This window comes from Protomyctophum bolini, assembly GCF_963924005.1.
Source record: "Protomyctophum bolini genome assembly, chromosome: 4".
Classification (NCBI taxonomy): domain Eukaryota; kingdom Metazoa; phylum Chordata; class Actinopteri; order Myctophiformes; family Myctophidae; genus Protomyctophum; species Protomyctophum bolini.
Genome location: NC_137865.1, coordinates 50512338 through 50535218, shown reverse-complemented (window position 1 = coordinate 50535218; position 22881 = coordinate 50512338). Strand labels below are relative to the sequence as shown.

The 22881-nt window shown below is 47.5% G+C and overlaps 1 protein-coding gene across 1 annotated transcript; it reads left to right on the top strand.

Moving 5' to 3' along the window:
- Positions 1–5619: 5619 nt before the first annotated feature.
- Positions 5620–20399, top strand: LOC308314661 (uncharacterized protein; the record flags this gene model as incomplete). The annotated part of the gene is made up of 7 exons (XM_080762293.1): positions 5620–5650; positions 16958–17056; positions 17508–17607; positions 18055–18168; positions 18684–18761; positions 19953–20066; positions 20356–20399. The coding sequence occupies exons 2-7, from the start codon at positions 16961–16963 to the stop codon at positions 20397–20399; spliced, it is 546 nt and encodes a 181-aa protein (XP_080618419.1). The 5' UTR covers positions 5620–5650; positions 16958–16960.
- Positions 20400–22881: the final 2482 nt, after the last annotated feature.

Sequence of the window (22881 nt, the reverse complement as noted above, 5' to 3'; positions counted from 1 at the left end):
TCACAGCGACCTGTTCTCATTAATAGAGCAGTTTCATTAAGGATACTTCTGTCTTTCAAAATCAAACCATTGTAGATATCACAACAGCATCCAATTTGAATCACATTATAAGACAAGAAACCAATCTACAAGCTCACAACCCTGTGTGGTAGGCTATAGGGTTTCTTGAAAAGCATCATTCATTCTTTCTTTTTAAAAACACTGAGCTTTGCCCAGACTTCTCTCAAGTTCTCAACAGTTAATTTAACTGATAAACATCCGCATGATTTAATTTACAAAATGTTTAAACAATTGGAGAGAAGTAGAAGAACAATTATTATAGCCTATACTGTGACCTAATCTTTTGACAAAATAAAATCATGTATAGTATTATGAATCAGGATCTGTTCACAAATTAACTTAAGGCTAATCATGATGAATTCCTGTTCTGTTCTTTAACTACATAGAAGTGTCTCTAAATGTTTTAATGAATTGAACAATGTGGACCCTGTTGTAAACAAGTGTAATGCTTAATTGGGTCGTCCACTCACACAGTTAACAGTCTCTGTATTGAGTTTGTGCTTAAAATGTACTGTAATTCTACAAACTGTTAACAAATATTTCAATCAATCAATCAAAAACAGCAAATTGCGCTTACCTGTGTGTGGAAGTGAAGATGTTAACAAGCAGACTTGTTCCTGTTGCAGTAAAGTAATGCTGTTGCAGTGTCTCTGTCTCTCATTTAACATGATGTAGTTCACTACAGGCCTGAGTACCAGCCAGGCTGACCTATAATCACCTTGGGACAGGATGGGGGTGTGGTTGAGCTGGGGGGGGTGGGGGGGGGGGGGGTCAGTCCTCCTTACTAAAGCACGGGAAAAGTACAAGAGGGAGGGAAGGATGGAGGGAGGGAGGGAGGGAGGGATAGAGGGAGGGAGGGAGGGAGGGAGGGAGGGATGGAGGGAGGGAGGGAGGGAGGGAGGGAGGGATGGAGGGATGGAGGGAGGGAGGGAGGGAAGGAAGGATGGAGGGAGGGAGGGAGGGAGGGAGGGAGGGAGGGAGGGAAGGAAGGAAGGAAGGAAGGAGGGAGGGAGGGAGGGAGGGAGGGAGGGAGGGAAGGATGGATGGAGGGAGGGAGGGAGGGAAGGATGGAGGGAGGGAGGGAGGAGGGAGGGAGGGAGGGAAGGATGGAGGGAGGGAGGGAGGGAGGGAGGGAGGGAGGGAGGGAAGGATGGAGGGAGGGACAGGCACAAGTGTGGAAAATACCATTACATGCAAGAAACGTCACAGTACATAATGTATAGCATAGTAGTACAGATGTATAGTTTATATGTATAGTTTCATTATATAGATATTCCACTGTTACTTTCTTAGCTTACGCATGTTTCATGATAAATGTTTTTATGTGACGTATTCCCATGCTTTTTTGGTTCTTGCTTAATGTAAGTCGCTCTGGATTAAGAGCGTCTGCTAAATGCCTAAATTGAAAATTGTAAATGTAAGAAAAACACATACATTATGTAAACACAAGGAAGGGAAGTATTAATGAAGATTTGCAGCAGCATAACAACTGACATGGAAATGTATTGCAACATTTATGATAAGGTTGATAAAGGTTGATAAACAACCATATAATATATATACAGTATATATATACATATATATGGACTGTGACCTGCAATCTCCTTAATTGAGAGTAGGCTCGGTTACTTCTTAAAACTCACACCATAGTGTGAAGTGGTAATGAGTCATGACCCATCCAACCTGGTGTGTGTGTGTGTGTGTGTGTGTGTGTGTGTGTGTGTGTCCATGCGCAAGGCCCTTGTGTATTGTTTTAGGAAGACAAGGCTGCTGTACTTTATACCTCATACTAAGCATTAAAGTATGAGGTATAATTTAGTACGGCAGCCTTGTGTTCCTAAAACAGAAAGATTGGGTATCGGGTCAGACTGACGTTATGCATCTTTCAGGACCTTTCACTGCTTTGTCTCAACCATTACTCCATGGCTCTGGTCTCAGCCACCGCAGTACATATTTTGACATTCCAATTTATTTGTAAATGTTGCCACTACTGTTGGAGCAGCCATAAACGACATCCCGATGTTCTGGAGCATCTTTGTAATCCACATGAGACAAAGGAACGAGGGGTTTGAAATGAATATAGTTTATTAACAAGAAAAAAATCTATATATATTAAACACACACACACACACACACACACACACACACAGAAAATAGCTTAAACTCCCAAGAATACACAATGCACAAAAGCTCCCAGAGCCACGAAGGAAGCTGTGTCCATATTATTTTTTCTTGGGCTGTCCACACTGCTGGCAGACACAGCGATCACCTTTTCTCTTACCCCCTTTTACTCTCCAGGCGGTGGTCCTCGGAAAGGTGGTCCTTGTCGAACGCCCCCCTGTTCCGTGAGCCACCTGACTCTGCCCTTCCGGTGCATGTCTGATAAGAGTGCAGTAGAAATCACCCTTGTAGTAGGCATGGCCCGTCTCTGCCCTCCTCGCAAGGCCACATCCTACGCAGGGGTCACCGGCCTTCTAGCCTGGAACTCACCTATGAGTGAGTGAGTGAGTGAGTGAGTGAGTGAGTGAGTGAACCTGGAGGAGCTGGTTGAGGTGGAGTCGTGGAAGTGTCATCTTAACCACAAAAGGGAGGCTGAAGAAAAGTGAATGACGGTGTAGGCTCACTCAATGACTCCACACCCACCACTGATGTGACGTTTAGATCACAGTTTAATTTGTACAGGTTGTGTAGGCATGTGGTTTCTATAATAGCCTACAAGAAATGAGAAAATAAACAGCATATTTATAGACCGGTAATCAGTATACTATACAATCAAATGTATCAACCAAAAAGCACTGATATACAATATCTCTCATAATAGGCTTTAACTTAAAACTCTAACCGCAGTGTCAAATCACAAAATACAGACGAGGCATTTAGATCGAACGTAAGCATGAAAACATCACCTTCGCATAACCAAACACACTTACTGTCAATGGATGGACGCACAGCCTCTCACAACAACTCTGCAGTGAAGAATGCACTGGTATTACTGTGTGGCTTGATTAACTGAATGAAATACACCTGCTGGTGTCACTCATAGTGACCCAATTAACTCGATAAACTTCACCTGCTTGTGAAAGCCACCATTCATGGAGGGGGGAGGGGTGAGTGTGGACTAAACTGTTCTGGCCTTTTTAACAGAGGCAGTCTGTGTCAACTGGAATAGAGCATTTTTTATTTTGTTAGGCTTTTTACACACACGCACACATGTGAAAATAGCTGATCTATGCTAACAATACCATTAGGCTTCCTGGCCTTTTTTCCAGGCTAAACACTGAAACATGATTTGACTGTAAAGCTATAGCAGATAAATGTATTCAGGGACGGATTAACCCCATGAGGGTCCCTGGGCCGGTAATATTTGCAGGGCCCCCATAGCGGGCGTGCACGCGACATTTTCGTGTTTTTATCATCTTTTTAACCTAAATTTAACAAAATCAACAGACAATGAAGGGCCCCAGAAGCCCTTTTCAGGGCGTCAAACCTAGTACCTCACGGTCCAATTTCCCCAAAGGCCCCTGATAGCCAAGGGCCCCTGGGCCGCCCACGGCCCCACTGGCCCATTGGCTAATTTGTCCCTGAATGTATTTGAATTGTAGGCCTACCTTGTGAGGTCAGTGTGGCATACTCCTTGGCATATAGTCCTTTGCAGGGCACCACGTATTTCCTGTAGATATTTAATGTCATAAACACTTTCTGTACCGACGCTACCATACACACACATACAGCGAGAGAATATAACATTTGCATTGCATTTCATATCTATATTAAAATAGGGAGATTTAAACAAACCTGCACACAAAGCACAAGCTAGTCTAATCAGACTGACGGTGCACAATTTCATCTTCATCATGTTAGTTGTTGGATCTGTTGGAAGATAATAGAATATATTTTTCATTATAGACACTTTCTCTGCACACACCACACACACACACACACACACACACACACACACACACCTAGCAGTAGCACCCCATGACACAAAGGCTTGGAAAGCCTCTCATTTGCATTCCAATGGGTGATTGAGATCATGCAGAAGAAGAAAAGTGTTGTAACCTGCCCTGTGTTGCTTCTTTCTATAATTATTTGTTCGGCCCAAAATATTGTGTTTGTTGTCATGATTTTGTTTGAGGCTTACAGGTCAAAGGTCAAGGTATATATGGGGATGAAGTGTTGGGTGGATGAAGTGGGGATGAAAAAATAATCAAAAATAACTAGTAGGCTAACTAAAGTTTTCAAATAACTGTAGTGGAATAAATGGAAATATTTGCCTCTGAGGCAGGCAGGCAGGCAGGCAGACAGACAGCCAGGCAGGCAGGCAGGCAGGCAGGCAGGCAGGCAGGCAAGCAGGCAGGCAGGCAGGCAGGCAGGCAGGCTGCAGGCAGGCAGGCAGGCAGGCAGGCAGGCAGGCAGGCAGCCAGGCAGCCAGGCAGGCAGGCAGGCAGGCAGGCAGGCAGGCAGGCAGCCAGGCAGGCAGGCAGGCAGGCAGGCAGGCAGCCAGGCAGCCAGGCAGGCAGGCAGGCAGGCGGACTTCACAACGGATACTTCTATCTGGAGAGAAGTTGACAAGACTAGACTATAGACTAAAGCACTCATAATTCGTTTTTGTTTTTTTCACATCTTGAGTATTGCCCAGTCATTTGGTCATCGGCTACAAAAACATATACATACATAAATTACAAATAGCTCAAAACAAAGCTGCCAGATTAGCTCTCCAGTGTTCCAACAGGACACACATTGCAGAAATGCACAGAAATCTATCATGGCTTACTGTTGAGAATAGATTACATTCACGTATTCTTACGTTTTTCAGAAATGTATTAATGGACAAAAAACCACAGTATTTCTTTGAACAGGTAGCACATGTAAGAGATGAACATAACCATATGACTAGACAAGCCAGTTCGGGTGTTTTGGTGGCACCTAAACCAAGAACAAATATTCTTAAATCTTATATTATCTATAGAGCAGTAAATAGGTTGGAATGCACTACCAAAGTGTATAACCAATGCAAATACAAAATTCATCTTTAAAATCAAGTTAAAAGAACACCTTATGTAAACCATACTGCAGTAACCCTGGGAAAATAATAATTCAAATGTATAAATGTGTTGAAAGTGATTTTTTGCTATGTTTTTCTTTGTTTCTTATTTCTCCTATGTTTTTATTTCTTATTTTATATTTTATTTGACTATGTTTTATTTTGAGTTAGTTTTGTAAACAATTGTAAGTATTGCCTATGTTAAATGTTAAATGTTTGTCTGTGTCGGACCCCAGGAAGACTATAGCTTCTGTCAAGGCAAAAGCTAATGGGGATCCTTATAAACAATAAGTAAATATAGTAAAATAAAATAAAAAATAAGAAAATAAAAAACAAAGAAAAACATAGCAAAAAAAAATCACTTTCTTTCAACAGCAGATACCGTGCATGGTGTAGGCTACCAGTAGGAGGCGACAATGGTTCCTGCTGCTTTGAGTCCAGAGGCAACGAGTAACAACAGCAGTGGAGTTTGAATGGAACTGGAGGGAGTTTAGTTTAGTTCAGTCTAAGTTTATTTGTTGTTGTTGAACTTTCTCCCGATTTCAGGTAAAGTTCTTCTCAAATCGTCTTGTTTCCCCTCGTGGCGTGCCGGTGTCACGTGATGCGTGCCCGGGATGCACATTGAACAGCGTCTGTATTGTGACATCACAACAATAAGATGTAACTGAACAGAGTGTGGTAGCATAGCTGCTAACGCTAGTCGTGTGTGTTACTACTGTGTTATTACTGCCGCTGCTGTGTGTGTGTGTGTGTGTGTGTGTGTGGTGTGTGTGTGTGACGTTGTGTGTGTGCGTGTGTTTATCGTTTATTGTTTATTGTTTATACATACAGCAATACTTACAATTGTTTACAAACACTAACTCAAAATAAAACATAGTAAAATAAAATAAGAAATAAATGTGTGTGTGTGTGTGTGTTATGACTTGCCATGCCCCCCCCCCCCCCCCCCATGTCTAAATTAATGCATACACATATAATGTTTATAATGCATTTAGATTCTAAGGGTCCGGGGACCCCCAGGGGCCCTTGAGACAGTTCCAGGGGGTCCCCAGCTAAATGATAATTAGGAACCAAATGGACCATTAGAGTGTATACAAAGGATCCATTTGTACTCTCTGAGTTAAATTAACTTTGATTTGTATTATACAATATACATTGGGAGTCCCAACGCAACGATAGACATTTAATTAAATGGGGGTCCGTAGTCTATTTCATATAATCAAACCGAGGGTCCTTGGAATTAAACGGGTTGAGGATCTCTGCTAGAGCTGTACAAATCTCTTATGGGGGTCCCTGGCATATCTCTTCAAACGGGGGTCCGCTGGGGCTAATTTTACATTTTAAATTTGATGTGGAAGTTTGGAAACCATGTACTGTTTAGAACATATTTTTAATAATAGGCCACTGTATAATAATAGGTAGGCTATAATAACTCATAAATAATAATCATATAATGCTCTGCTTTATAACAACACATTATATAAAGCAATAACTATTCATCATCAATATAATTACTATTAGTCATAACTGCTGGCCATTGTTTTGAAAGGACCATAGGCTATAGTGTATTTGAATTGCCAGAGTTGGAATACATTTTAATCATTGATTGATTGATTGAAGTATTTATTAACAGATTGGAGAATTACAGTATAGGATACATTACAAGCACAACTCGATACAAAACTGTGGATGACACCCAGCTATGGTGACTAAAACTATGACTAAATATACTGTCGATTTTGTCAACAGATAAAAACTAGACTAAAATGTTAGGAAGGGACTAGTGGACAAGAGATCCAGTATAAGTCATTGTACACTTGCTTCAAAATCAAATTGACATACCGTAGTTTTGGAGATATGGCTTATAGAGTAATGTCTTGCAGAGAAACATAGAGTTGAGAAAACAGGCTCGAAATGTTCACTTCTGTGGTCTCTAACATTACACCTATAGCTACATGTTTAAGCATTTATTTCATATTTACATGTCTTCTGTGGTCTCTAACATTACACCTATAGCTACATGATTAAGCATTTATTTCATATTTACATGTCTTCTGTGGTCTCTAACATTACACCTATAGCTACATGTTTAAGCATTTATTTCATATTTACATGTCTTCTGTGGACTCTAACATTACACCTATAGCTACATGTTTAAGCATTTTTTTCATATTTACATGTCTTCTGTGGTCTCTAACATTACACCTATAGCTACATGTTTAAGCTTTTATTTCATATTTACATGTCTTCTGTGGTCTCTAACATTACACCTATAGCTACATGTTTAAGCATTTATTTCATATTTACATGTCTTCTGTGGACTCTAACATTACACCTATAGCTACATGTTTAAGCATTTATTTCATATTTACATGTCTTCTGTGGACTCTAACATTACACCTATAGCTACATGTTTAAACATTTATTTCATATTTACATGTCTTCTGTGGTCTCTAACATTACACCTATAGCTACATGATTAATCATTTATTTCATATTTACATGTCTTCTGTGGACTCTAACATTACACCTATAGCTACATGTTTAAACATTTATTTCATATTTACATGTCTTCTGTGGTCTCTAACATTACACCTATAGCTACATGATTAAGCATTTATTTCATATTTACATGTCTTCTGTGGTCTCTAACATTACACCTATAGCTACATGATTAAGCATTTATTTCATATTTCGAATCTGCCGGTGCTATTAACTCATTTTGCATTAAAACATCATAATAATCAGTTTTTCTATCCTCTCCTGAACATCCGCCATGACTGTCAGGCGGTATCTAAAAAAGAGTCACATTTTAAGATCACGAATAAGCATGCGGTCGCTCGCACCCTTCAGAGAGTACGTGGTCGCTCGCACCCTTCAGAGAGTACGTGGTCGCTCGCACCCTTCAGAGAGTACGTGGTCGCTCGCACCCTTCAGAGAGTACGTGGTCGCTCGCACCCTTCAGAGAGTACGTGGTCGCTCGCACCCTTCAGAGAGTACGTGGTCGCTCGCACCCTTCAGAGAGTACGTGGTCGCTCGCACCCTTCAGAGAGTACGTGGTCGCTCGCACCCTTCAGAGAGTACGTGGTCGCTCGCATCCTTCAGAGAGTACGTGGTCGCTCGCATCCTTCAGAGAGTACGTGGTCGCTCGCATCCTTCAGAGAGTACGTGGTCGCTCGCACCCTTCAGAGAGTACGTGGTCGCTCGCATCCTTCAGAGAGTACGTGGTCGCTCGCATCCTTCAGAGAGTACGTGGTCGCTCGCATCCTTCAGAGAGTACGTGGTCGCTCGCATCCTTCAGAGAGTACGTGGTCGCTCGCATCCTTCAGAGAGTACGTGGTCGCTCGCATCCTTCAGAGAGTACGTGGTCGCTCGCATCCTTCAGAGAGTACGTGGTCGCTCGCATCCTTCAGAGAGTACGTGGTCGCTCGCATCCTTCAGAGAGTACGTGGTCGCTCGCATCCTTCAGAGAGTACGTGGTCGCTCGCATCCTTCAGAGAGTACGTGGTCGCTCGCACCCTTCAGAGAGTACGTGGACGCTCACACCCTTCAGAGAGTACGTGGTCGGTCACACCCTTCAGAGAGTACGTGGTCGCTCACACCCTTCAGAGAGTACGTGGTCGGTCACACCCTTCAGAGAGTACGTGGTCGGTCACACCCTTCAGAGAGTACGTGGTCGGTCACACCCTTCAGAGAGTACGTGGACGCTCACACCCTTCAGAGAGTACGTGGACGCTCACACCCTTCAGAGAGTACGTGGACGCTCACACCCTTCAGAGAGTACGTGGACGCTCACACCCTTCAGAGAGTACGTGGGCGCTCACACCCTTCAGAGAGTACGTGGTCGCTCGCACCCTTCAGAGAGTACGTGGTCGCTCGCACCCTTCAGAGAGTACGTGGTCGCTCGCACCCTTCAGAGAGTACGTGGTGTCGCTCGCACCCTTCAGAGAGTACGTGGTCGCTCACACCCTTCAGAGAGTACGTGGTCGCTCACACCCTTCAGAGAGTACGTGGTCGCTCACACCCTTCAGAGAGTACGTGGTCGGTCACACCCTTCAGAGAGTACGTGGTGTCGCTCGCACCCTTCAGAGAGTACGTGGTCGCTCACACCCTTCAGAGAGTACGTGGTCGCTCACACCCTTCAGAGAGTACGTGGTCGCTCACACCCTTCAGAGAGTACGTGGTCGCTCACACCCTTCAGAGAGTACGTGGTCGCTCACACCCTTCAGAGAGTACGTGGTCGCTCGCACCCTTCAGAGAGTACGTGGTCGCTCACACCCTTCAGAGAGTACGTGGTCGCTCGCACCCTTCAGAGAGTACGTGGTCGCTCGCACCCTTCAGAGAGTACGTGGTCGCTCGCACCCTTCAGAGAGTACGTGGTCGCTCACACCCTTCAGAGAGTACGTGGTCGCTCGCACCCTTCAGAGAGTACGTGGTCGCTCACACCCTTCAGAGAGTACGTGGTCGGTCACACCCTTCAGAGAGTACGTGGTGTCGCTCGCACCCTTCAGAGAGTACGTGGTCGCTCACACCCTTCAGAGAGTACGTGGTCGCTCACACCCTTCAGAGAGTACGTGGTCGCTCACACCCTTCAGAGAGTACGTGGTCGCTCACACCCTTCAGAGAGTACGTGGTCGCTCACACCCTTCAGAGAGTACGTGGTCGCTCGCACCCTTCAGAGAGTACGTGGTCGCTCACACCCTTCAGAGAGTACGTGGTCGCTCGCACCCTTCAGAGAGTACGTGGTCGCTCGCACCCTTCAGAGAGTACGTGGTCGCTCGCACCCTTCAGAGAGTACGTGGTCGCTCACACCCTTCAGAGAGTACGTGGTCGCTCGCACCCTTCAGAGAGTACGTGGTCGCTCGCATCCTTCAGAGAGTACGTGGTCGCTCACACCCTTCAGAGAGTACGTGGTCGCTCACACCCTTCAGAGAGTACGTGGTCGCTCGCACCCTTCAGAGAGTACGTGGTCGCTCGCACCCTTCAGAGAGTACGTGGTCGCTCGCACCCTTCAGAGAGTACGTGGTCGCTCACACCCTTCAGAGAGTACGTGGTCGCTCGCACCCTTCAGAGAGTACGTGGTCGCTCACACCCTTCAGAGAGTACGTGGTCGGTCACACCCTTCAGAGAGTACGTGGTGTCGCTCGCACCCTTCAGAGAGTACGTGGTCGCTCACACCCTTCAGAGAGTACGTGGTCGCTCACACCCTTCAGAGAGTACGTGGTCGCTCACACCCTTCAGAGAGTACGTGGTCGCTCACACCCTTCAGAGAGTACGTGGTCGCTCACACCCTTCAGAGAGTACGTGGTCGCTCGCACCCTTCAGAGAGTACGTGGTCGCTCACACCCTTCAGAGAGTACGTGGTCGCTCGCATCCTTCAGAGAGTACGTGGTCGCTCACACCCTTCAGAGAGTACGTGGTCGCTCACACCCTTCAGAGAGTACGTGGTCGCTCGCACCCTTCAGAGAGTACGTGGTCGCTCGCACCCTTCAGAGAGTACGTGGTCGCTCACACCCTTCAGAGAGTACGTGGTCGCTCGCACCCTTCAGAGAGTACGTGGTCGCTCACACCCTTCAGAGAGTACGTGGTCGCTCGCACCCTTCAGAGAGTACGTGGTCGCTCGCACCCTTCAGAGAGTACGTGGTCGCTCACACCCTTCAGAGAGTACGTGGTCGGTCACACCCTTCAGAGAGTACGTGGTGTCGCTCGCACCCTTCAGAGAGTACGTGGTCGCTCACACCCTTCAGAGAGTACGTGGTCGCTCACACCCTTCAGAGAGTACGTGGTCGCTCACACCCTTCAGAGAGTACGTGGTCGCTCACACCCTTCAGAGAGTACGTGGTCGCTCACACCCTTCAGAGAGTACGTGGTCGCTCGCACCCTTCAGAGAGTACGTGGTCGCTCACACCCTTCAGAGAGTACGTGGTCGCTCGCATCCTTCAGAGAGTACGTGGTCGCTCACACCCTTCAGAGAGTACGTGGTCGCTCACACCCTTCAGAGAGTACGTGGTCGCTCGCACCCTTCAGAGAGTACGTGGTCGCTCGCACCCTTCAGAGAGTACGTGGTCGCTCACACCCTTCAGAGAGTACGTGGTCGCTCGCACCCTTCAGAGAGTACGTGGTCGCTCACACCCTTCAGAGAGTACGTGGTCGCTCGCACCCTTCAGAGAGTACGTGGTCGCTCACACCCTTCAGAGAGTACGTGGTCGCTCACACCCTTCAGAGAGTACGTGGTCGCTCACACCCTTCAGAGAGTACGTGGTCGCTCGCACCCTTCAGAGAGTACGTGGTCGCTCACACCCTTCAGAGAGTACGTGGTCGCTCGCACCCTTCAGAGAGTACGTGGTCGCTCGCACCCTTCAGAGAGTACGTGGTCGCTCACACCCTTCAGAGAGTACGTGGTCGCTCGCACCCTTCAGAGAGTACGTGGTCGCTCGCACCCTTCAGAGAGTACGTGGTCGCTCACACCCTTCAGAGAGTACGTGGTCGCTCACACCCTTCAGAGAGTACGTGGTCGCTCACACCCTTCAGAGAGTACGTGGTCGCTCACACCCTTCAGAGAGTACGTGGTCGCTCACACCCTTCAGAGAGTACGTGGTCGCTCACACCCTTCAGAGAGTACGTGGTCGCTCGCACCCTTCAGAGAGTACGTGGTCGCTCGCACCCTTCAGAGAGTACGTGGTCGCTCACACCCTTCAGAGAGTACGTGGTCGCTCGCACCCTTCAGAGAGTACGTGGTCGCTCACACCCTTCAGAGAGTACGTGGTCGGTCACACCCTTCAGAGAGTACGTGGTGTCGCTCGCACCCTTCAGAGAGTACGTGGTCGCTCACACCCTTCAGAGAGTACGTGGTCGCTCACACCCTTCAGAGAGTACGTGGTCGCTCACACCCTTCAGAGAGTACGTGGTCGCTCACACCCTTCAGAGAGTACGTGGTCGCTCACACCCTTCAGAGAGTACGTGGTCGCTCGCACCCTTCAGAGAGTACGTGGTCGCTCACACCCTTCAGAGAGTACGTGGTCGCTCGCATCCTTCAGAGAGTACGTGGTCGCTCACACCCTTCAGAGAGTACGTGGTCGCTCACACCCTTCAGAGAGTACGTGGTCGCTCGCACCCTTCAGAGAGTACGTGGTCGCTCGCACCCTTCAGAGAGTACGTGGTCGCTCACACCCTTCAGAGAGTACGTGGTCGCTCGCACCCTTCAGAGAGTACGTGGTCGCTCACACCCTTCAGAGAGTACGTGGTCGCTCGCACCCTTCAGAGAGTACGTGGTCGCTCGCACCCTTCAGAGAGTACGTGGTCGCTCACACCCTTCAGAGAGTACGTGGTCGCTCACACCCTTCAGAGAGTACGTGGTCGCTCGCACCCTTCAGAGAGTACGTGGTCGCTCACACCCTTCAGAGAGTACGTGGTCGCTCACACCCTTCAGAGAGTACGTGGTCGCTCACACCCTTCAGAGAGTACGTGGTCGCTCACACCCTTCAGAGAGTACGTGGTCGCTCGCACCCTTCAGAGAGTACGTGGTCGCTCACACCCTTCAGAGAGTACGTGGTCGCTCGCACCCTTCAGAGAGTACGTGGTCGCTCGCACCCTTCAGAGAGTACGTGGTCGCTCACACCCTTCAGAGAGTACGTGGTCGCTCGCACCCTTCAGAGAGTACGTGGTCGCTCGCACCCTTCAGAGAGTACGTGGTCGCTCACACCCTTCAGAGAGTACGTGGTCGCTCACACCCTTCAGAGAGTACGTGGTCGCTCACACCCTTCAGAGAGTACGTGGTCGCTCACACCCTTCAGAGAGTACGTGGTCGCTCACACCCTTCAGAGAGTACGTGGTCGCTCACACCCTTCAGAGAGTACGTGGTCGCTCGCACCCTTCAGAGAGTACGTGGTCGCTCGCACCCTTCAGAGAGTACGTGGTCGCTCACACCCTTCAGAGAGTACGTGGTCGCTCACACCCTTCAGAGAGTACGTGGTCGCTCGCACCCTTCAGAGAGTACGTGGTCGCTCACACCCTTCAGAGAGTACGTGGTCGCTCACACCCTTCAGAGAGTACGTGGTCGCTCGCACCCTTCAGAGAGTACGTGGTCGCTCACACCCTTCAGAGAGTACGTGGTCGCTCACACCCTTCAGAGAGTACGTGGTCGCTCGCACCCTTCAGAGAGTACGTGGTCGCTCACACCCTTCAGAGAGTACGTGGTCGCTCACACCCTTCAGAGAGTACGTGGTCGCTCGCACCCTTCAGAGAGTACGTGGTCGCTCGCACCCTTCAGAGAGTACGTGGTCGCTCACACCCTTCAGAGAGTACGTGGTCGCTCGCACCCTTCAGAGAGTACGTGGTCGCTCACACCCTTCAGAGAGTACGTGGTCGCTCACACCCTTCAGAGAGTACGTGGTCGCTCACACCCTTCAGAGAGTACGTGGTCGCTCGCACCCTTCAGAGAGTACGTGGTCGCTCACACCCTTCAGAGAGTACGTGGTCGCTCACACCCTTCAGAGAGTACGTGGTCGCTCACACCCTTCAGAGAGTACGTGGTCGCTCACACCCTTCAGAGAGTACGTGGTCGCTCACACCCTTCAGAGAGTACGTGGTCGCTCACACCCTTCAGAGAGTACGTGGTCGCTCGCACCCTTCAGAGAGTACGTGGTCGCTCACACCCTTCAGAGAGTACGTGGTCGCTCGCACCCTTCAGAGAGTACGTGGTCGCTCACACCCTTCAGAGAGTACGTGGTCGCTCACACCCTTCAGAGAGTACGTGGTCGCTCACACCCTTCAGAGAGTACGTGGTCGCTCGCACCCTTCAGAGAGTACGTGGTCGCTCACACCCTTCAGAGAGTACGTGGTCGCTCGCACCCTTCAGAGAGTACGTGGTCGCTCACACCCTTCAGAGAGTACGTGGTCGCTCACACCCTTCAGAGAGTACGTGGTCGCTCACACCCTTCAGAGAGTACGTGGTCGCTCACACCCTTCAGAGAGTACGTGGTCGCTCACACCCTTCAGAGAGTACGTGGTCGCTCACACCCTTCAGAGAGTACGTGGTCGCTCGCACCCTTCAGAGAGTACGTGGTCGCTCGCACCCTTCAGAGAGTACGTGGTCGCTCACACCCTTCAGAGAGTACGTGGTCGCTCACACCCTTCAGAGAGTACGTGGTCGCTCACACCCTTCAGAGAGTACGTGGTCGCTCACACCCTTCAGAGAGTACGTGGTCGCTCACACCCTTCAGAGAGTACGTGGTCGGTCAGAACACCCTTCAGAGAGTACGTGGTCGCTCACACCCTTCAGAGAGTACGTGGTCGCTCACACCCTTCAGAGAGTACGTGGTCGCTCACACCCTTCAGAGAGTACGTGGTCGCTCACACCCTTCAGAGAGTACGTGGTCGCTCACACCCTTCAGAGAGTACGTGGTCGCTCACACCCTTCAGAGAGTACGTGGTGTCGCTCACACCCTTCAGAGAGTACGTGGTCGCTCACACCCTTCAGAGAGTATGTGGTCGCTCACACCCTTCAGAGAGTACGTGGTCGCTCACACCCTTCAGAGAGTACGTGGTCGCTCACACCCTTCAGAGAGTACGTGGTCGCTCACACCCTTCAGAGAGTACGTGGTCGCTCACACCCTTCAGAGAGTACGTGGTCGCTCGCACCCTTCAGAGAGTACGTGGTCGGTCGCACCCTTCAGAGAGTACGTGGTCGGTCGCACCCTTCAGAGAGTACGTGGTCGCTCACACCCTTCAGAGAGTACGTGGTCGGTCAGAATGCTTTGAGGCTTAGCGTGTGTTTTCCTCTAAGGCCTGCTCACCGAAGCCCCTCCAAATGAACCCCAATGACTGTAGGCATGTCTGGCTTGCCTAGCCATTCTGTCTGGCTTTTGGTTGCTGCCCGCATCCAGCGCACGCGTAACGGGTTGTGTGCCGTGTCGATTTAGACAGCTGGTGGATGGAAAAGAAGCTCCACCCCCGCGGCTGACTGACGCGGAGGAGAGCGTTTCCGGGAATCTGTCCGTCGCGTCAGTCAGCCCCAGTCACTGCCCCTCTCCTCTGTGTTACCAGTTAAAGGTACCAGTCACTGCCCCTCTCCTCTGTGTTACCAGGAGATGTACCAGTACCAGTTAAAGGTACCAGTCACTGCCCCTCTCCTCTGTGTTACCAGGAGATGTACCAGTACCAGTTAAAGGTACCAGTCACTGCCCCTCTCCTCTGTGTTACCAGGAGATGTACCAGTACCAGTTAAAGGTACCAGTCACTGCCCCTCTCCTCTGTGTTACCAGGAGATGTACCAGTACCAGTTAAAGGTACCAGTCACTGCCCCTCTCCTCTGTGTTACCAGGAGATGTACCAGTACCAGTTAAAGGTACCAGTCACTGCCCCTCTCCTCTGTGTTACCAGTTAAAGGTACCAGTCACTGCCCCTCTCCTCTGTGTTACCAGGAGATGTACCAGTACCAGTTAAAGGTACCAGTCACTGCCCCTCTCCTCTGTGTTACCAGGAGATGTACCAGTACCAGTTAAAGGTACCAGTCACTGCCCCTCTCCTCTGTGTTACCAGGAGATGTACCAGTACCAGTTAAAGGTACCAGTCACTGCCCCTCTCCTCTGTGTTACCAGTTAAAGGTACCAGTCACTGCCCCTCTCCTCTGTGTTACCAGGAGATGTACCAGTACCAGTTAAAGGTACCAGTCACTGCCCCTCTCCTCTGTGTTACCAGGAGATGTACCAGTACCAGTTAAAGGTACCAGTCACTGCCCCTCTCCTCTGTGTTGACCAGGAGATGTACCAGTACCAGTTAAAGGTACCAGTCACTGCCCCTCTCCTCTGTGTTACCAGGAGATGTACCAGTACCAGTTAAAGGTACCAGTCACTGCCCCTCTCCTCTGTGTTACCAGGAGATGTACCAGTACCAGTTAAAGGTACCAGTCACTGCCCCTCTCCTCTGTGTTGACCAGGAGATGTACCAGTACCAGTTAAAGGTACCAGTCACTGCCCCTCTCCTCTGTGTTACCAGGAGATGTACCAGTACCAGTTAAAGGTACCAGTCACTGCCCCTCTCCTCTGTGTTACCAGGAGATGTACCAGTACCAGTTAAAGGTACCAGTCACTGCCCCTCTCCTCTGTGTTGACCAGGAGATGTACCAGTACCAGTTAAAGGTACCAGTCACTGCCCCTCTCCTCTGTGTTACCAGGAGATGTACCAGTACCAGTTAAAGGTACCAGTCACTGCCCCTCTCCTCTGTGTTACCAGGAGATGTACCAGTTAAAGGTACCAGTCACTGCCCCTCTCCTCTGTGTTACCAGGAGATGTACCAGTACCAGTTAAAGGTACCAGTCACTGCCCCTCTCCTCTGTGTTACCAGGAGATGTACCAGTACCAGTTAAAGGTACCAGTCACTGCCCCTCTCCTCTGTGTTGACCAGGAGATGTACCAGTACCAGTTAAAGGTACCAGTCACTGCCCCTCTCCTCTGTGTTACCAGGAGATGTACCAGTTAAAGGTACCAGTCACTGCCCCTCTCCTCTGTGTTACCAGTTAAAGGTACCAGTCACTGCCCCTCTCCTCTGTGTTACCAGGAGATGTACCAGTACCAGTTAAAGGTACCAGTCACTGCCCCTCTCCTCTGTGTTACCAGGAGATGTACCAGTACCAGTTAAAGGTACCAGTCACTGCCCCTCTTCTCTGTGTTACCAGGAGATGTACCAGTACCAGTTAAAGGTACCAGTAACTGCCCCTCTCCTCTGTGTTACCAGGAGATGTACCAGTACCAGTTAAAGGTACCAGTCACTGCCCCTCTCCTCTGTGTTGACCAGGAGATGTACCAGTACCAGTTAAAGGTACCAGTCACTGCCCCTCTCCTCTGTGTTACCAGGAGATGTACCAGTATCATCCCCCGCTGCTTCTAACTGTGAATAAAGATGCTCGTCTGTGTGGCGTCGCCCAGCTCTTCTTCCAGGACGATGATTCAACGGTATGACTTGTATTTTAACTATGCATCGTTTACTTCAGGGGTGACTTGTATTTTAACTATGCATCGTTTACTTCAGGGGTGACTTGTATTTTAACTATGCATCGTTTACTTCAGGGGTGACTTGTATTTTAACTATGCATCGTTTACTTCAGGGGTGACTTGTATTTTAACTATGCATCGTTTACTTCAGGGGTGGTAGATCTACCAGTAGATCACAAAGGCTGTGCAGGTTACAGATCACATGCCATGCCCCTGAAGAATATTTATTTTAAATGTAATTTCTTTTTTTGGATTTATATCAAAAGCTCAAACCCACAATGCAATATTTTGTATAGTGTAATTATTGAGTGTTGCTGTGCATAAAAAGTAAACAGCAACACTCAGTACAGACGGGTCTGATACTACATTGTACATACTACTACAGTACATTCTCTACTGTTTATTTCCACAGGCCGCCACATTACGGCCACAGTATCCAGAGATGGACTCCTCTGGCGAGAGATGGACCCGAGACCTGAGCTGCTTGTCTGTAGCAGAGATGGACAACATGGGTATGTATTGTTTTTAATAGTACCCGATTCTTTTAGGGTCAAAGGGATTTGCAGCTTTCTCTCTCCTCTTTGCATGAAAAGAAAAAACGGTCTTAGAAATTGAAAGCCATGTTTGCTCTCTAGTGTGTTAAATTACACTTGTTTACAATTACACATGTTCCAGATGGTTGCAGGTTATCATAGTAAACCGCTAGTAGACAGTAACACGTTTCTATATAGCACGCCGATGGGCAATAATGTTCAAGGTTCTTACCAAGGTTCACTGCTTCTCTCCATGCTTGATGATGTATTAATAATGTTCAATGTTCTTACCAAGGTTCACTGCTTCTCTCCAAGCTTGATGATGTATTTTGCGTCACGTACTGCCCTGTCTTTGGAATATCGCTGCTTCACCTTCAATCCATGTTGTCAAATCAGAGTCCTCCTGTTTCCTTCACTCCATTCCAGACCAGTCTGTGGATTCCAGCCTGCAGAAGAAGAAGGAGAGTTCTCCAGCCAGTGCAGTCAAACAAGAGGAAATGATTCCTATAAAAGAGGAATCTAAAGACCATTTGAACCTCAGTGAGTTTCCTGCTCTCTCTCTCTCTCTCTCTCTCTCTCTCTCTAGTGGCATAGGAGCGAAAATATTTTAGTCCCTTTGTTTGTGACAAATCTGGGTTGCACATGGTTCGTTGAGCGCCCTCTGGTGTTATGGGTGTGTATATCATGTCAATATGTCTCAATGTAAAGTTTACAATTTAACACACAAACCTGTTGGTATAAGCGCCATGCTGCAAACAATCCATATATGGGCATAGCGCCGGAAATGACGGAACTGAACTACTCAAAACCAAAAGAAATACCTTTTACCCAAATACATGTCAGAAAAAAATGCAGAAACTAAATAAAATAATCAAATAGAAAACTAATTAAACATAATGACAGCAGTAACAAGTATTTCCTCCCATTACTAGTATAAACTGTATAATGTATATATACTTTATATTACCTTGCACAGAGCCAATGCTGAAACGTTTTATCTTGAACATAGTGGCGTTTTAAGTTAACCATAAACGTATTATATTCTTTCATTGCAGTACTAGGTTTAGGCAAGTTTTTGAAGTCCAAACTGCAGGTGAAGACTGAGCAGGATTCTAAAGAGCATCTGGACCTCAGTAAGCTTCATTCTCTCTGTCTTTCTTATCAGCTTTCAATATCTTTACCTTATCATCTTTTAACTAATATATGATTGTCATGTCAATAATGTCACAATAATGACAAATCAATTCAAAGATACACCAGCTTGTGAACAAACACAACTCAGTTATTCAGGAATATAAAAGAAGGAGACTGTCACAGGTTGTTTTATGATCACAGTTTTTCCCCCCGGTGTTTTTCTCCGATGTGCACAGTGCGTCATTTTATTGGGGCATCTAAATAGTGCTATGTATCGCTCCTGTCTCGGCAGTATCGCAAGATTTGATTGTCAGGCTGTCTGTCAATGATCGGCAGTCTCGTGCTACTCTGGCATGTTCAGAAATGTGCTCTGTGCTCCTCGGATACCTCAATAAATGTATACAGTTTACACGATTTCCTGGGCCGAGGTCTCAGGGGGCTGCCCTAAGGTTCGACCTCCCCTTAGTTCGACCGGATTAAGATTGGTGAGGGGTGCGTTAAAACGACCGGATTAAGGTTGGTGAGGGGTGCGTTAAAACGACCGGATTAAGGTTGGTGAGGGGTGCGTTAAAACGACCGGATTAAGGTTGGAGAGGGGTGCGTTAAGACGACCGGATTAAGGTTGGTGAGGGGTGCGTTAAAACGACCGGATTAAGGTTGGTGAGGGGTGCGTTAAGACGACCGGATTAAGGTTGGTGAGGGGTGCGTTAAAACGACCGGATTAAGGTTGGTGAGGGGTGCGTTAAACGACCGGATTAAGGTTGGTGAGGGGTGCGTTAAAACGACCGGATTAAGGTTGGTGAGGGGTGCGTTAAAACGACCGGATTAAGGTTGGTGAGGGGTGCGTTAAACGACCGGATTAAGGTTGGTGAGGGGTGCGTTAAGACGACCGGATTAAGGTTGGTGAGGGGTGCGTTAAAACGACCGGATTAAGGTTGGTGAGGGGTGCGTTGCTCCCGTGCTTGCGGTTATGTTTAGGTTAGAGATAGGGTTAGTAATGGTCGATCTGACGGGAGGTCGAACCAATGACATGTTACGGAGGTCTCAATCATTCAGAAATGGTGTTTGTTCATCAGCTGGTCCACCTGGCCCTCCGGGATGCAGTTTGACTCCCAGCGCCACAAATCTGTCGGCTGGAATTGTTCCATTGTTCAGCCAGCCCTAGTCCTTATTCTCTCGTGTTCTTCCAGTCCAGTCTGTGGAGTCCAAACTGAAGGTGGAGATGAGTTCTCCAGCCTGCAGTGCAGTCAAAAAAGAGGAAATTAATCCTATAAAAGAGGAATCTAAAGACCATCTGGACCTCAGTAAGTGTCAACCTCTCTCTTGCTTTCTTTTATTCTTTTATCACCGTTTAATGTGATGATCATGGCAAGATATCACAATAATTATGTGATGATTAGTCATCAGGAGTGAGTTCTCTCTCTCTCTCTCTCTCTCTCTCTCTCGCCGACATGCAGAATCACTGAATCGCCAGGTATCAAATTTATATCCCACGATTTTTGTAACCCATTCTTGTCACAGCGCTATACACTCCCTCTGCCAACCTGGGGAGAGCAACGGACTGACCTCATGCTTCCTTCAATGCATGAGGAGTCCAAGCCGCTTCTACCAAAACCGTTCTCACGGAAGACAGTTAACTGGCCCTTATATAGGCTTTGAAAGATTGTGCACATCTTTATTTTTTAAATCAAACATTGCTTAACATGAAAAGGTTGGAGCACCACTGCGTTCTTCTATGTGTGGTATTAAATGTTGCTGGATGATAACTACGGGTGTTTTGTTTGTGTCTTGTTTTCCCTACGGGTGGAATTGTGCAGAACCGTACAAGGAGAGGTCTGTGGTATCAAGAGAGATGGCCTCGGAGTCCCAAAGATGTCCAACGTTGGCAGCGGAAGAGAACGAGATGGAACAGGGATGTCAACTGATTGATTTAACACCTGATTTAAAGTTGTACAGGATAGGTATGTACTGTTTTCAGCCTGATTTAAAGGTGTACAGGATAGGTATGTACTGTTTTCACCTGATTTAAAGGTGTACAGGATAGGTATGTACTGTTTTCAGCCTGATTTAAAGGTGTACAGGATAGGTATGTACTGTTTTCAGCCTGATTTAAAGGTGTACAGGATAGGTATGTACTGTTTTCAGTCTGATTTAAAGGTGAACAGGATAGGTATGTACTGTTTTCAGTCTGATTTAAAGGTGTACAGGATAGGTATGTACTGTTTTCAGTCTGATTTAAAGGTGTACAGGATAGGTATGTACTGTTTTCAGTCTGATTTAAAGGTGTACAGGATAGGTATGTACTGTTTTCAGCCTGATTTAAAGGTGTACAGGATAGGTATGTACTGTTTTCAGCCTGATTTAAAGGTGTACAGGATAGGCATGTACTGTTTTCAGCCTGATTTAAAGGTGTACAGGATAGGTATGTACTGTTTTCAGCCTGATTTAAAGGTGTACAGGATAGGTATGTACTGTTTTCAGTGGTGGAAGAAGTACTCTGTTACAAATAACAACTGCTGTTAGTTCTTATTCTCCTTATCCTTCCTTCATTCCAGACCAGTATGTGGAGTCCAAACTGCAGGTGAAGATGAGTTCTCTAACTCCAGCCAGTACAGTTGATATTAAAGACCATTTGGACCTCCTCAGTAAGTTTCATTCTCTCTCTCTCTCTCTCTCTCTGAAACCAAAATGTAAGAAATGTTTTTATCATCGAAATCATACGATTAGTATTTAGTATTCATACTAATGATATCTCGTATTACACTGTATTGTAGGCTACTATTGGTGGATGTACAAAGGTGACACACAGAAATATTTTCACGATATATTTTTTGAGCGGTGCCTAACCACTCAAACTAACAGACAAACACAAACACACACACAAACGCAAAGACGAGTCCGATTTTTTTTTTAAATCAATGCAAAAGTTTGAAATACTCTAGACCAGTCCACTGGTCTAGTCTACCATGAAACTGGTATCCCGAGCTGAAAATGTATTTCCTGTTCACTGAAGAGCGGGAGAGGGCTCTTCGCCCAGGGCTGGGATCCAGAGCCGGAGGAAACACAGGAACCGGATCCAGCATTGAGGAACCGGAAGCGGAAGCGGTACCATCCCATTTGGAAGCGGTGCCATCCCATTTGGAAGCGGTGCCATCCCATTTGGAAGCGGTACCATCCCATTTGGAAGCGGTGCCATCCCATTTGGAAGCGGTGCCATCCCATTTGGAAGCGGTCAGAGCTGGTATGTGGACTGACATCACATCTGGTTTACAATCACTGTGCCGGTGGTTCGCAGACCTTTTTTTAACAGAAAGTAAACAACAGCATGTAGCTGCACATGGCCTCCCTTGGACGCTAACGGAATGTAAACAACAGCACATGGCCTCCCTTGGACGCTAACGGAATGTAAACAACAGCACATGGCCTCCCTTGGACGCTAACGGAATGTAAACAACAGCACGTAGCTGCACATGGCCTCCCTTGGATGCACACATGTGCACTCTAATGACATAATGGAATGGCAATATGTCTTTTTATTTTTGTATCAAACGTCAATTTCGGTACATTTTCACTACATATAAAGTATGGCTTTAGACTGACACACAGAGTATACCTTGCCTTGTTCGCCAATCAATGAAGCGATTTGAGGGAACGTACCATGAGACAGTCGCCTCACATTCTAATCATGATTAGAATGTTTTTATCTAGTTATTTTAGTGCCATACGCACCCACACACACACACACACACACACACGCACACGCACACCCCTTCCAAGGTCTGACCATCCGTAGGCATGGTGTCCACAGTGTTAGTATTAGTGGGGAAATTAGAATTACAATGACAAGGTATTTAAAAATACCTGAATGAATGAATTAATATTTCCCTTCATTCTCAATCCCAGGTGTCTCTCCTGCCCAGCTGCCAGTGAAGAAACCCTGCTGTGACCAGTGTGGAAAAAGCTTCCCAACAGACTTTAGCCTCAAAAGGCACCAGATATGGCATAAAGGAGAGAAACACTATCCTTGTCACCTCTGTGAGAAACGGTACAGCACGAGCAGTCACCTCAGACGTCACCAGATGAGTCATACGGGTGAGAAGCCATATCCATGTGACCAGT